The 14,381-nt window shown below is 40.1% G+C and overlaps 2 protein-coding genes across 3 annotated transcripts; one reads left to right on the top strand and one right to left on the bottom strand.

The window, feature by feature from the left end:
- Nucleotides 1-178: 178 nt before the first annotated feature.
- On the bottom strand, nt 179-8,215 carry sult2st2 (sulfotransferase family 2, cytosolic sulfotransferase 2). The gene is made up of 6 exons (XM_080049494.1): nt 8,019-8,215; nt 4,567-4,778; nt 1,426-1,552; nt 1,164-1,258; nt 884-1,064; nt 179-669 (listed from the first exon to the last, which is right to left on the bottom strand). Exons 1-6 carry the CDS (start codon nt 8,155-8,157, stop codon nt 560-562), a joined length of 864 nt encoding a protein of 287 aa, XP_079905620.1. The 5' UTR covers nt 8,158-8,215; the 3' UTR covers nt 179-559.
- Nucleotides 8,216-9,290: 1,075 nt separating this feature from the next.
- Nucleotides 9,291-14,084, top strand: LOC307266967 (histamine N-methyltransferase-like). 2 transcript variants are annotated; one of them, XM_080049111.1, is made up of 7 exons: nt 9,291-9,369; nt 9,623-9,694; nt 10,031-10,177; nt 10,687-10,739; nt 11,814-11,921; nt 13,069-13,199; nt 13,321-14,084. In XM_080049111.1, exons 3-7 carry the CDS (start codon nt 10,041-10,043, stop codon nt 13,786-13,788), a joined length of 897 nt encoding a protein of 298 aa, XP_079905237.1. In that variant the 5' UTR covers nt 9,291-9,369; nt 9,623-9,694; nt 10,031-10,040; the 3' UTR covers nt 13,789-14,084. The 2 variants fall into 2 exon arrangements, with proteins under 2 accessions (XP_079905237.1, XP_079905236.1); XM_080049110.1 differs by lacking the exon at nt 9,623-9,694 and having other exon boundaries at nt 9,310-9,369.
- The last annotated feature ends 297 nt before the right edge of the window (nt 14,085-14,381 follow it).

The following is a 14,381-nucleotide window of genomic DNA, read 5'->3' as shown; positions in this document are numbered from 1 at the left end:
ACAGTAGCTCATCAAGGTATTTCTTTATTTCATCAAAGTGAAGAATGAACAGAAGAACACGTTTTTCACATCAATGCTCAGAAAATAATAACATTTATTGATATACATTTTTATAATTACAGACTCATTATTTGAAGAATGAATTAATAACAATCAAAATGCTATGACAATGACCAGAATGTGGTTAATGACGGTGGTCAGCGATGACCAGCATGCAATACCTTATAAATTAATGTATAATCTGATTTTATATGGAATGATGAGTTTATAAAACTAGGTCCAGATTTCTAGATAAAATACCTGATACAGGAAAAGCAGTCATTTTAGCATGGCTTATAGCAAAGGGATTGTGTTTCTCTTTTTTTCAAAGTTATACTATCAGTATCATCATATTGGCAATACAAGGACTATGTGTAATGTTAAAAAGGTTTGACCCCAGGGATGAGCCTACAAACACTCATTGCTTATTGTGTTGGTTTTAAGGTTCCCAACTTCCATTTAAAAAAACTGCTTTATGTATCATGTTGTGGTGTAAAATGCCGTTTTCATTAAATTCAATTTAATCCCATACAAATTTATATTTGACATCTTTCATTTTGTCTTTGTAAACTGCATCAAAGCACTCTGCTTCTGCCACTGTTAGTTGGTTTTTCCAGTCCCCGGCAATTCCTGAAACACAGCATGCAAAAAAGATTATTCGTATGCGCATTTGGAATGTGTATCTGAAGTTGTATCCTTATACGACATATGAAGTCTAGAGTAGAGGACAATTGTTTTTTTTTGTGTCCATTCCCAGGAAGTGTCATTTGGCTCTATGTAAAGCAGCTAGTAATAGAACTGGAATTGACTGTGTACTGTTTATAAATTATTTGCGTAAACACACCTTTCCTGAGAAATTTCGACTTTGTCTGATCCATGAATTCAAGAGGAACTAAAGAGTAGTTAGACATTTTGTTCTGCTTCATGTTCTTGAACAAACATCGCTCTGCTATCTTCTCTACCACCTCAGCTTCCAGAGGTTTCTCCAAGAACTGAGCGATTCTGGCCACAGAGTCCTTCAGGTCCTGCACCACAGACAAACACAGGTCCATCACCATATTCTAGTTAAATGTTTCATCTTAGACTTTAGTAGGAGTTTTCAAAGGATTATTGCTAAAGCTCACCATAATCAACTCTTCGTAGGAGATGTACATTTTATGCTCTTTATCGTCAGCATCCAGCCAGCCCTTTATATGATCAAACCATGAGCCAAACATAACTGGGAGGAACAGAGAAGTCACAGGCAAGCCATTATGATGAGGGAATCATGCACATTTGCTCATTCATTATTTATGGCAACAGCTGTCACTTACAGGGATATGTATCATGATATTGTATTGTATCGATACATACTGTACATTTCATAGTTTTAACAATGAGAACAACCTTTTCCATCAAGGAACTTTCGGAGGAACTCGCTCTGTGGGCCCGGCTTGACCAGGAAGGATGTCGTCCCATAATAGTGAAAGGCCGATGTGAACACGTCTTTGGGGTTCCTCATCACATAGATGACCTGTGGAGATGATATGACATTATTAAAGGTGAAGTAAAGAGTTTATTTATGTTAATATAAGTGTTAAATCGATCTTTATTCATACAGTGATCACTTTCATAATGTGCGCGTTTCATAAAGCCGATTTCTCAGTCAGCTGCTCTGCATGTAATCGGCAAATAAACTATTTGGAGGATCCCGGAATTTATATCCAATCACAAGAGAGAAAGCTACAAACCGACACCCGTCTCACTCATGGTCTCACTGCCGGTGCACGCCAAAGCGACAGATGGGTGAATTTGAATTTATTTAGAAATAAATGCAAATTACCCCAAAAAATTGTGGGACATAGTAAACACAGTGTTAAGAAATTACAGCAAAATACATAATTATCCTCAGTATTTCCATGAAAATAACATTAAGTTTGAATGCATGAATACTGCGGTGAATAAACTAAATGAATTTTTTGTTATGATTGGACCGAATTTGGCAAAAGGTATCTGTGAGAAGAGTGTAGGGGAGTTTAGGGAGAAGGAAGCGTCTCTTCAACACTCCATGTTTTTAAAGCCAGTCGAGGCCAACGAGATAAGGGAGATATTGCTCGGAATGCAAACAAAGACCTCTAGAGACGCGCTTGGGTTTCACATGAAATTAATAAAATCAGTGCAAGAAAGTATTATTAATCCCTTAACACATATCTGTAACTTATCTTTTGAAACAGGAATTTTTCCTTTGAACATGAAAGTAGCTAAGGTTATACCATTACATAAGAATGGTGATGAACATTCATTTACTAATTATAGACCAGTCTCAATTTTACCACAATTTTCTAAAATTCTGGAAAAGTTATTCAACAATAGATTAGATGAATTCATTACTAAACATCACCTCCTTTATGACAGTCAATTTGGCTTTAGAAAGAATCATTCCACCGCGCTGGCCTTGGCTGAATCGGTAGAAATTATTAGTAATGCTATAGATCACAAATTGTACTCTATAGGAATTTTTTTAGACCTCAAAAAAGCATTTGACACTATTAATCACGACATCCTTCTTAATAAACTAGAGAATTATGGCATTAGAGGTATAGCACGGGACTGGGTCAGAAGTTATTTACATGACAGGAAACAATTTGTGAAATTAGGGGAGATCACATGGACATGCTTAGATATTGTTTGTGGGGTCCCTCAGGGGTCAATCTTGGGGCCGAAATTATTCCTGCTTTATATAAATTATATATGTAAAGTGTCGAAGGTCTTAAGGTTAATTTTATTTGCTGACGACACAAACATCTTTTATTCGGGGAATGATCTGAATAATATGGTTGAGATCGTAAACATTGAATTGACTAAGTTACATGGGTGGTTAAACCGAAATAAGTTATCACTAAATTTAGAAAAAACTAAATTTATGATGTTTGGTAGGAGAGCATCAGATGTTTCTGTGAAAATCCAGGTAAATGGGATGGAAATTCAAAGGTCAAAGTCCTAGGGGTAATAATTGATGACAAGTTAAGCTGGAAACAACAAGTTAGCCATCTCAGGGGCAAAATAGCCAGGAGTATTTCTATACTGTGGAAAGCACAACATTTTTTCAATCAAAAGGCTTTACTAACATTATACTGGAGTTTGGTTTCCCCACATCTGCATTACTGTGCTGAGGTGTGGGGAAACACTTACAAAGGTAAATTGCACCCCTTGGAGATTCTTCAAAAAAAAGCAATAAGAATTATATACCAAGCCAATTACAGGGCACACACTAATAACTTCTTTATCGAAGGTAGAATTCTCAAATTACGTGATGTGGTAAATTACCACACCGTACAAATTATTTACAAGGCTTCAAAAAAAAGCCTTCCTAACAGTTTACAAGTAATGTTTGAAGAGAGAGGAGTTTCACATGATTTAAGAAGAAAAGGAAAATTCACTGAGAAGAATATACGGACCACACTTAGATCCTTTTCGATTTCTGTAAAGGGTATTAAGCTGTGGAATGAACTTGATGAAGATGTCAAAGGGAGTTGCAGTTTGCGCAATTTCAAAACAAATTATGTTTCAAAAATTATTGAAAATTACAGACTAATAAGCTGAGCACAATGTGAATGTCACTATCATAACAATATTGTAACGAATAATAGAGGCCAGCAGACAGACTTGTATGTTTTTGAATACTTTTGCAGATGTGTTTAGACTGCCAGATAAGAAATTGAACAGGCCACATACAAGGCCACTTCACACTTTGCATTGACACAGACAAACTGAACTGAGCTGAGAACTGCTAAGTTGGTCTCTAAATGCCATTGACCGCGTGTTTTCAACACGCGTCTGTTTGTTTGTTTTTTTCTTATCTTTTTTTATTGTTTGTTTTATTTTTTATTTTTATAATTTTCTGAAACAATAACTGTGTATCTAAATCCGAATCTGATGAAAATGGGGGCGGGACCTGATAAGCCTTTGGCTTCTTCCGTCACCCTTCGGACAACACAAAGTAAGATGTATGAAGATATGAAAGAGAAAATTGTGTATTGGTGGAATTGTCCGAAAGAATAAAATAATAATAAAAGAATAATGTTTATGCGCCTACAATGGCGGAGCAGGTAACAATCCTTCCCAATGTAATTTTTTTTATCATGTTTTATCACACTTATCTGATCTGAGATGATGCTAGATAACTCGCTGCTTGAAGACTGCAGTGCATTAATGTGGTGACGTAGGGACGAGCGAGGGGACTGCTAACTGCAGTAACTGACAGGAAGTTAGCTAAAAGAACCATTCCGCTTACAGCACCTTTAATCATTTATGCAGTTTTGAACATTCAACCAGCCTTCAGTCTTCAGTCTTGTACTGTGAAACTGTTCCTATGGCTTTTTGGAATTGGTGCTGAGGTACATCAGGGTGTCGTCGGCATAGCAATAGAAGTCCAGACTGAAGTGGCGGAGTATCTGACCATGGGGGAGGATAAACTGTAGATTATTAAGTGGTGGGGGCCCAATTACGGAGCCTTAAACCACGACTACACCGATGTGGCACACTTACCTTTGGCTTTTTTTCAAAGAAGGATGGCGGCATCATGTCGTATTTGAAGTGTGTAGAAAACATCCGCGGAGACGGCCTCTCGTCAATTTTAAGGATGCAGGCCCGACTCTCCTCCAGCCAGGGAACACGGTCCCAGTTGGGAAGAGACTCAACAGAGGCTGAATCCCCTCCACTCATGATCAGAGGGACAATCTCCTGCATCCAAGTTGTGCCTTAATGAAGGAAACGAGATTACAGTTACACCAATGACTAATGCATATTGTTTCACTTATTGTTTGATTTGAAATGAGAATTAAAAATGTGTCATTGACCACTTTGGTTTGAAATGCAACTCATCGATTGTACGCCTCAAATTGTTAACTGCAGTTGTTCCTAAAATGCTTTACAGTTTGTCAGAATTTCCGTAATGGAAAACAACAGAAAGACACTGCAGTAAGTACATCGTCTTTCTCATCCCAAAACGCAGAGTCTACATCATTATGTTATAGAGCCATGAAACAGTTGTTATAACCCTTTATTCTACATTAGGTGCTGAATCATGTCTGGCCTAGTCTTAAAGGAGAAGTAAGTGGTTTGGTCCTTTTAGCTAACTTTCTGTCAGTGACGGCAGTTAGCGGTCCCTTCCCTCGTCCCTACGTCACCACAGAGCCGGCCCGAGGCATAAGCGAACTAAGCGGTCGCTTAGGGCCCCCGACCGCCAGGGGGGCCCCCTCAAAAAAATATCTTTTTTTTTTTTTTTTTTTTTTTAGTTTGTGTGTTTGATATTAACATCATATTGTACAAATGTGAGTTATCATACAAAAAAGGAATAAAATGTTTTGGTCTAGATAATTAATAGACTAAAAATCTGTGAGGTAATCTGAAATTATCTGATCATGTCACGTTCACATTCATGCACAGTGTGTATTGAGTTTATTTAAAAACAATTGGAAATGGGGCTGCCCTCAGTTGCCCATGCACTGTGTATAGTCTATAGCCTATTTCAGCCTCGTCTGTGGAAAAAAAGATAGCTGGACAACAGAGTTCTTCTGCTTCGTTCCTCTCACTGCATTTAAATGCATTCATTATATTACAGAGAAATATGTCCCGCAAAAGAAAAAGAGCTCCAAGCCCAACCCAGAGGACCCTCCATAATATTTTATTTTATATTAATATTTTTATGGAAAATCCATGTGTCCTTCTTCAATAGCTTCTAATTCATCTGACTCAGTGTCTCCAAATTATTTGTTCACACTGAATCTCGGCTGTCTAATATTTTCGCACAGTGGAGGCACTAGCGGAAAACACTGGGTGTGTGAATGATATTTAACAAAGATCTATAGTTTCAGCAGCGCTAACATTGGAGAGGGGCCCCCTAATCATATTTTGCTTAGGGCCCCCTGAAGGCTTGGGCCGGCTCTGCGTCACCATCACATGAACACACAGCCGCCTTAGAAAGATAGTGCCACGATGGAAAGCAGCGAGTCATCGTTCACGGGCACAGAGACCCGCCTCTTTATAGTGCTCTTTCTCCAGATTGGATAAAACGAGAGCGGGATACTCCAAAAAAAAATTGAGTAGCCAATTAATCAGTTGAGTCCAGGTAATACTTTACTTGAGGGAACACTGAAAAGTAAATAAGTTAGTTATTACTGCTTCAGGGCTAATCACATATTGCCAGTGTTGAGTAACTTATCAGCAGTGGTGGAAAGAAATATAAGTACATTTTAGTAGTTTGATAAGCTATGGCATGATATACTTTTAATGGATAACTTGTCCAATGAGTAATATTTACCTTTGATATATAAGTACATACCATTTGATGATCATGAACATTCCTACCATGCACCACCACTAACATTAACTGATAGTTATTCATAAACTATTTGCACAGCGAAATAATAAGTTAGGGTTAGGCTCACTGGCACAGAACAGACAAGAACCTTACCACAGCTTACATGACATAATAAAAGGGAAATAAACGTAGGCAAAGTTAACCAACAGGGTTCAGGCCACCACTAGCATTATCTGATATAGAGTCTTTTTTACTTTAACTTAAGTAGGCCTACTTTCATCAAAACTATTGCACTTTGCTTTAATTCAAGTCACATCCATACACGTTAAAGTTACATGAAAAAGCCCTGATGAAACGTGCGTGAATGGAACAACAGAAAGGAGCCAAACCAGCAGCTGGTGTGTTTGTGTCTGCAGTAGGACAGAGACCCAGAGAGCAGAAGAGCATTGTTTCACCGAGAGGAGTCAAAGGAACAACACGTTCTAAATGTTACCATTGACTGGCCGGGTGTCAGGGGGTTCATACTAATATGGTGCAGTCATCCGGGCCTGGCAGTATGTAAACAGTAGCCTACAACACTGGACAGTCATGAATTACAATGAATGATCATGTCATTGTGGTGTGTCTATGGTAAGCGTTATTGTGTCTCAATAGTTAGAAAGAGAGAGAGAAAAAATATAAAAATTCTGTGAATATCTTCTCAACTATGAATATCTTCTAACTCTCCGTACTGTGTGTGTGTGTGTGTGTGTGTGTGTGTGTGTGTGTGTGTGTGTGTGTGTGTGTGTGTGTGTGTGTGTGTGTGTGCTGAAAGGAGTGTCTGGTTAATACATATAGCCTCTGCTCTGTAAACAGGTATTTTAACAAAGGTGGCCCATTGTAACTAATATAATAGCAACATGCTGTGTATTAACACCATAAACTTTTCAGCGACAGAGTGAGCACATTATGACATAACTACATTTTAAAGGGACACAACTACGAGCTCAATTTCTGTCAAGCAACTGTACATATACTTCAGTACAATAGCCTACTCTAGCACTCTTTCCACCTCTGCATATTTGTAAACCTCGAGCAACCAGTGGAGACAGGAGAAATATTGGCTGTCTTTAAAAACAAGCTGGTATTACAAAATAAAGTACATGTGTATATGGACAAAGATACAGGTATGTGAGGGTTTCAGGTGCTGACAAGTCTCAAAACAAGTCACGAGCAGACTAACCTCTAAGAGGAAGAAGAATTTATTACAAACTTAGTTGCTACTTTTCTGTGATGTAATAGGCTACTCTAATTTGTATAAGGTGTGCCAAATAATTATGAAGCAACTCGGGTTGACTGAAGACTGAAGCAAATATGAATACCTCGGTGATTACACTCAATGCACCACCAAACACTGTAGCCTATTAAGAAAAGACGAACACAGTCATGACAATGTGGAACTGATGGATACATTAGAAAGCTGTTCATTAATCTTTATTTCACATCTTCTTTAATATCACAAAAAAAAACATTGCACTCTTTGGTCGTGGCACTTTGTCTAACAGTTAACTTGGTTTAAATTGGACCGTCTTCACATAGGCTTCAACTGTACACATTGGCGTTCTTGCAAATATGGAGTTACTAACGTTTGATATCAGATTGCACACATACGAAACGTAACAGTGACGGGTCGACTCACCTGACTTGGGGTAAGTTGCAATGATGATATCATCGGAGCGGAAACTGAACTCCTCGTAGTACTTGAGGCTGTGTGGAGGGTGCAGAGCGGTAGGTAAATAAACCCCCTTGTACAGCGTGTACAGCTCTGCCTCAGTCATAGTAAAGGGAAGAGAGAGCGCAATGTGTGCAGCTCCAGTACCTACCAAGCACAATGCTTCTGACTCAACTGTTCGACTTTGACATGCAGCATCTCCGCTCTTTCCCGGTCTGTCTCTCTCTCTCTCTTTCTCTCTCTCTCTCTCTCCCTCTCTCTCTCTCTCTCCCTCTCTGTTTGTTGCTACTTGCCCAGCAGATATAGAATGTGCAGCAGAAAGGAATGTGATACGCCTATGGACTCCACGTTTGGATATAATCATCAGGGATGAAGCATAGTGGATGCCAGTTGACAAATATTTTAAATGTTGTGATATTTACCCTGACTTTTCAAATGTATTGAATTATTTTTCTCGAAACAACAGCTAATAATGTGCTGCTCGAGCATGACAGGGCATTTGGAGGCCGGCTCAGGCCTGTTTTCCTCATCCGGGCCAGATGTTACCATAACTCTATCTCTCAGGGCAGGGCAAGTCATTCACTTATAACCTACACTCTAACATTTTAAATTCTACTGTGTTGTGTTCTGTGTTACAGCCACTAGGTGGGAGGAGAGACTAGGAGTAGTCTACCTTGGAAGCTGGTGGAGTGGGAAAGGCACCTGGTAGGCTAGCCTACTAGAATGTATCCTAAATACATTTTAGACTAATTTAGGCAGCGCCTCTGCTTTGCCCCTCATCCACTGTTATGATACTTTTACACACGCACACACACACACACACGCACGCACGCACGCACACATAAAAATACACACGGTGTTTAGGAGGACAACAGTTGAGGTTATGGTTAGGGTTACAGATAGTGCCTTCCAGTCAGCTTCAGGCACCATCGAGCCACACACACACACACACACACACACACACACACACACACACACACACACACACACACACACACACACACACACACACACACACACACACACACACACACACACACACACACACACACACACACACACACACACACACATAAACACCTGCTGTTTCTATGCTCTTGCCTGCATAGTGAGGCCTCACCATTTCTAAGAAAGTGGTGGCCGTTCAGCCCGGTTCAGCCATTGGCTAGGATTAGTTAGTTTCACTTTCCTTTCTCTGGGATTGTGCTCAAAAGGAAACAGAGGAGGAGGAGCTAATACACAAAGGTTTCTGGTTCATAGTAGCGTCATTTCTGAGGGAGATGAACAGCACATCTTGTCAATTGAACTGAACTAACAGGTAAGATGGATCCAAACTTCGCTCTGTTCTTATTCTTAATGCAACTTTTTGTTGTCTAGTTCATCTTGGACACACACGCACACACACACACACACACACACACACACACACACACACACACACACACACACACACACACACACACACACACAGCTACTTGTTGTCAGCGTAGCGTAGACTACATGCGTTTCCTCTCTCTCTCTCTCTCTCTCTCTCTCTCTCTCTCTCTCTCTCTCTCTCTCTCTCTGGTCAGATCTCTTTGGAAATCCTTCCTAGAGGGCCTGGCCTGCATAGCTTCTTGGACTCACTCGCTAACACTCTACATGTAAGTTCTGATCTGATTAATTGAAAGTCAATCTGATAGCCTAAATATAGTCATGTAGTGATGACATTTAGCATATGTAATGGACTGTTGCTACAAGTGTGAAGGTTATGGATCTTTTTTTTCACTCAAAAGGCTCCATAGAAAGTGACAACAATTATTTAATAAAAATGGGTGAAATGAAACTGTGACGTGAAAGACTAATTTTAAAAATGAAAAGAGAAGTGAGAAAATGAAGACACACACATACACACACAATTTGCAGATCCGGCTTCATTGGCTGTGGATGGAAAGGTTTGCTGGTATTTATAGCCTACTATTTAATTGTGTTTTTGCCAGATTGTTTGCGATGGCATCTTCACTAAAGAGTCTGATTCATGATGAAGGCAGGTACCAGAGATCCTACCAGCTTTATCTGGAGCGTTCCACTGAGCATCAGTGTGCGAAGGATTTCATCCACAGTACGCTGTCAGGTATACTGGCCAGGTAATTTTACCACACACACACACTACGAGGAAAACCTCATGACCATACCATTGCAAAGATAAATGAATACTGAGGGTTCAGTTGAATATAGCCTATATGTTAGAATGGAATAGCAGATAGCTTTTAGAGTGGTATGCTGTGTTACATTTCACTTAGCTGACAGTTCCAATAAGTGCATTCAACCATGAGGGTACAAACCCATAACAACAAGAATCACGCAAGTACATTAGCTTCAAATGGGCTAAAAACTCCGAAGGGCTACATGTAAGGGCATGTTTTATTATCCAAGGTGCAGTTGGAAGCGATGTGTTTTAGTCCACCATCTTTACTAAAGAAGGAACAATAGAAATGGAGGTTTAGTAAACTAACCATGCGCTCTTACCACTACAGCGCCAGTATCTGTCTCTTAATACTGTTTAATAAAACTTGAGAAATGCCACACACACAAAATATTTAAAAAAAAAGATAAAAAAGTTGGTGCCTCATACGAAATCTGCTCTTCCTCTCAGCGTTGTAGATGGAAAGTCCCATCTAAATGTCATTGGAGTTGGAAGTGGATCCGGTAAGAATAGACCATCTATCTAGGACACTTTGACTTTTACTGCAAATGTAATATTGGAGGGGGGCCTGCTTTTATGTCCATGCTGTCTCTATACACATGCTTTGTGGATCCAGAGAAGCTTATGACTGGGTAATATGACTAGGAGGTATACCCTGGAAAGTTATACATGAGTAGCCTATATGGGGTAAGGGTGTCAATGTTCAGGGCCAACCAATCGCTGTACTCTTAATAAGCTGTTCTAGATGACTATTTGATCATTGGGGTTAAGCAGAAATGGTTTTTATTCCGCAGTTCTGGGAAAGACAAGTCAGGGAATGTGAGATGTGAGTCTAATATACATGTGGGGATTTGAGTAAACAAAGCTTCCTTGTTGTTTGCTCATGCATGTCAGGACGTCCTAAAATTGGCTGTAAGCAACCCTGTAACTATTCCCTCAATAAAGTAACCAGTTGATCACTCTCAAGTCCGCCATTACCGTGTGAACCACTCGATCCACAACATGGTCCTGATGGTATTATCGCTCTCTGTCCTTCAACACTCACTGGATCTGTCGTGATAAAACTTTCCCACGCTCAAACAAAGGACTAGATTGCAGGTACAAGATTCCCTGGTACAAGCGGCCGAAATGGGTATCCTCAAGAGGGTGGCTGGCGTCTTCCTTAGAGATAGGGTGAGACGTTCAGTCTTGCGTGAGGATCGTGGACTAGTGCCGCTGCTCCTTTGCATGAAAAGGAGCCAGTTGGAGGTGGATAGGATATACTGTATGGGCGCCTCCAAACTGAACAGAGGTGCTCCAGGCAAGTCCAGCTGGGAGTAGGAAGACCCAAGACTATGGTGGATTAGATAATATCTCCACACTCGCCTGAAAAAAAAAAAAAACGTAACTCCAAACCAAATGTTCACGATTCCGTTTAACCTCATTTAGCCATGGACAGTTGATCATGTTGTAGTTCAAACTGAAGTTGACACGTTGCAGTGTGTATCAGATATACATTACGTTTTTTGTACTGTGCGGGTGAAGGAGAACACAATGACTTTTTTTCTCACATAAAAACTATGTTGATGACCCTGCAGGTGAGATCGATCTAGAGATTCTCTCCGAGCTCCGTCTGAAGCACCCAGGGGTGACAGTGGATTACGAGGTGGTGGAGCCAAACAACAAGCAGCTCCAGAACTTCAAAGGTATACGGCCTTTATCTCCCATATCACAAATCCATACGGGATAAGAGTATGTATCTTCAACCCCCAAAATATCTTTCAATGTTTGATTTCACAGCGAAGATGGGACATACATCTTACTTTGTGTTATATACTGTATTTGTTATGCAGAGACTACATTTTCAGGCTGATTTAGAATTTCAAACGTATACATTAACCACCAGTCCCAGATTCAAGCCCCCATGTGTCAGCAAGTATCCACATATCTGTGGTGTCTTTGAGTTAAAGACTAAATCCCTACTGGCTCCAAGTCTGCAGCTCTCTTGGCCTGTAGTTATACTTGTATTACTTCTGTAGCAGAAATGATCTTGAAAAAAAATGTCCTTTCTGAAATGCCTTACTACTTTTATTAAAACACAGACACTAGATCTGAAGATCCAACAAGTTACACACACAATCTCCTTTTTTTTAAGATATCTTTTTGGCATTTTTATGCTTTATTGATAGTGTAGAGACAGAGTTGAAATGGCGCAGAGAGGGGAGTGACATGCAGAGAACGACCGCGGGCTGGTATCGATCCGCTGCTGGCCGAGGCCCATGGGGGGGACGCCCTACCAACTGAGCTAAGGGCGCCCCCCAACAATCTCCTTTTATATCTCCTCCTTCACCCTTGTTTTCTATTCTTATCACACTCAGACACATTTTGACATGTTTATTAAACACTGCCATTCCACCTGCTGCACTCAACTTTCTACTTAGAAGAAATATATATATAGAATATAGACAGACACTGAACTACACAGTTCTTTACCTAATAATGCACAGCACTTCTATCACCAGGTATTACACAAAAACAACATGTATGCAACAACTTTATAATGAAAGTTGGAGGTAAATTGGTAAGTGAATTTAAGTGAATTTATAATGCAAATTTGTGTGTGTGTGTGTGCGTGTGTGTGTGTGTGTGTGTGTGTGTGTGTGTGTGTGTGTGTGTGTGTGTTGACTGTTGAATTGAGTTAGTTATGTTTTACTCTTCTCGTGTCACATCATTCATACAAAGCAACATGGCCTATCAATACAGATTCATATTTATGATGTTGTAAAAGTATTGTCTAAATACAGTTTTGTAGCAATAACATTGCAAATCTCTGTTCTGTGTCTGTTGATGCAGCGTTGGTGTCACAGACACCAGGTTTAGACCACATCAAGTTTACCTGGACCCAGATGACTGCCTCTGAGTTTGAGGAGCAGTGGAAGGTGAAAAAGATGACAAAGAAGTTTGACTTCATTCACATGATACAGGTTGGTTTTGTTGGCATTACCACGACATTGAATCCTATTAGCACATCTGTCTGGCATAACATTACAATGAGGTGTTCTATGAATCCAGTTACCAACTCATTGTCTGTGGTGACATTGACAGATGCTGTACTATGTGAAGGATCCTAGAGCGGTCATCAGCTTCTTCCAGAGCCTCCTTGACAACAATGGGAAGCTTCTCATCATGCAAGCCTGTTGTAAGTCAATGGATTCACAAGATGACGCTTGGATAAAGTTTTGGAAGACCTACGAGAACACGCTCCCTCTCACAGACATGAGTATGACCGTGACCTGTGAAGACATCAAAAGCTTCCTGGACTCCAAGGGAGTGAGCTACCAGAGCTACGAGCTGCCAAATCAAGTGGATATCACAGAGTGTTTCACTGAGGGGAATGAGAGGGGGGAGCTGCTGCTTGATTTTGTCACTCATGTGCTGGAATTCAGCAAGACAGCCTCACCTGAGCTGAAAGCTGGTGTCTTGGAACACCTTCGACACTGCAGTGTGGAGTCCAATAGCAAAGTCATGTTGAAAAACAAAAGCGGAGCGATAGTCGTACATCCGTTTGGTTAAAAACAGGCTGTTCATAAGAGTAGAGGTGAAATTTGTTGCATATCAATAACAACTTTTGACGATTAAGTGTTAAACACAGTGAGTCTAAAAATCGAAACACTTTTGTTGTTTGTTATTGTCTTAAGCCAAAATTTCTCACAAAATGCAGACCTTGACCAGAATTGTTATCAACTTCAGATATCATATTCAGATTCTACCATAAGTTTGATTGGCTCCAGCTGGCAGGTAGTACTGACATCCATGATGTATTCATTGGCTATAAAAATAAATGGAGAATGAAATAAATTGAACATTTTATTTGCCATTGAGACTGAGCTGTTAATTGTACAATAGCTGAACACTCTTGTGGGAGTGGCCTATCTGGATGTTTTTCCTTGGAAGCAATTGAACTAACTAATAGACATAGACTGTATATTAAAAGTACTACCCACACAGGAAACAGTAGGACTGTGTGATGTAATTCTACTGACACCTGGTGGACACGGCGGGTGAAGTCAGGTGCACCCTTTGGAAGACACACAAGTTCTTTCTCGCACACTTGAGCACGTTTATGACCACAATACTCCGATAACTGAGAATACTCAGGTAATGGT

Source organism: Ammodytes marinus, assembly GCF_949987685.1.
Source record: "Ammodytes marinus genome assembly, chromosome: 20".
Classification (NCBI taxonomy): domain Eukaryota; kingdom Metazoa; phylum Chordata; class Actinopteri; order Uranoscopiformes; family Ammodytidae; genus Ammodytes; species Ammodytes marinus.
The sequence above is the reverse complement of the archived record's forward strand: the minus strand, read 5'-3'. Positions and strand labels throughout refer to the sequence as shown.

Excerpts from the sequence above, each read along its gene's own strand:
- sult2st2 (XM_080049494.1), bottom strand. The coding sequence starts at position 8,157 with ATGACTGAGGCAGAGCTGTACACGCTGTACAAGGGGGTTTATTTACCT. Across the intron at positions 1,553-4,566 it reads TCTTTGAAAAAAAGCCAAAG|GTCATCTATGTGATGAGGAA; the intron begins GTAAGTGTGCCA and ends TCATCTCCACAG. Across the intron at positions 1,065-1,163 it reads CCTACGAAGAGTTGATTATG|GACCTGAAGGACTCTGTGGC; the intron begins GTGAGCTTTAGC and ends TCTGTGGTGCAG.
- LOC307266967 (XM_080049111.1), top strand. The coding sequence starts at position 10,041 with ATGGCATCTTCACTAAAGAGTCTGATTCATGATGAAGGCAGGTACCAG. Across the intron at positions 11,922-13,068 it reads GCAGCTCCAGAACTTCAAAG|CGTTGGTGTCACAGACACCA; the intron begins GTATACGGCCTT and ends CTGTTGATGCAG. Across the intron at positions 13,200-13,320 it reads ACTTCATTCACATGATACAG|ATGCTGTACTATGTGAAGGA; the intron begins GTTGGTTTTGTT and ends TGACATTGACAG.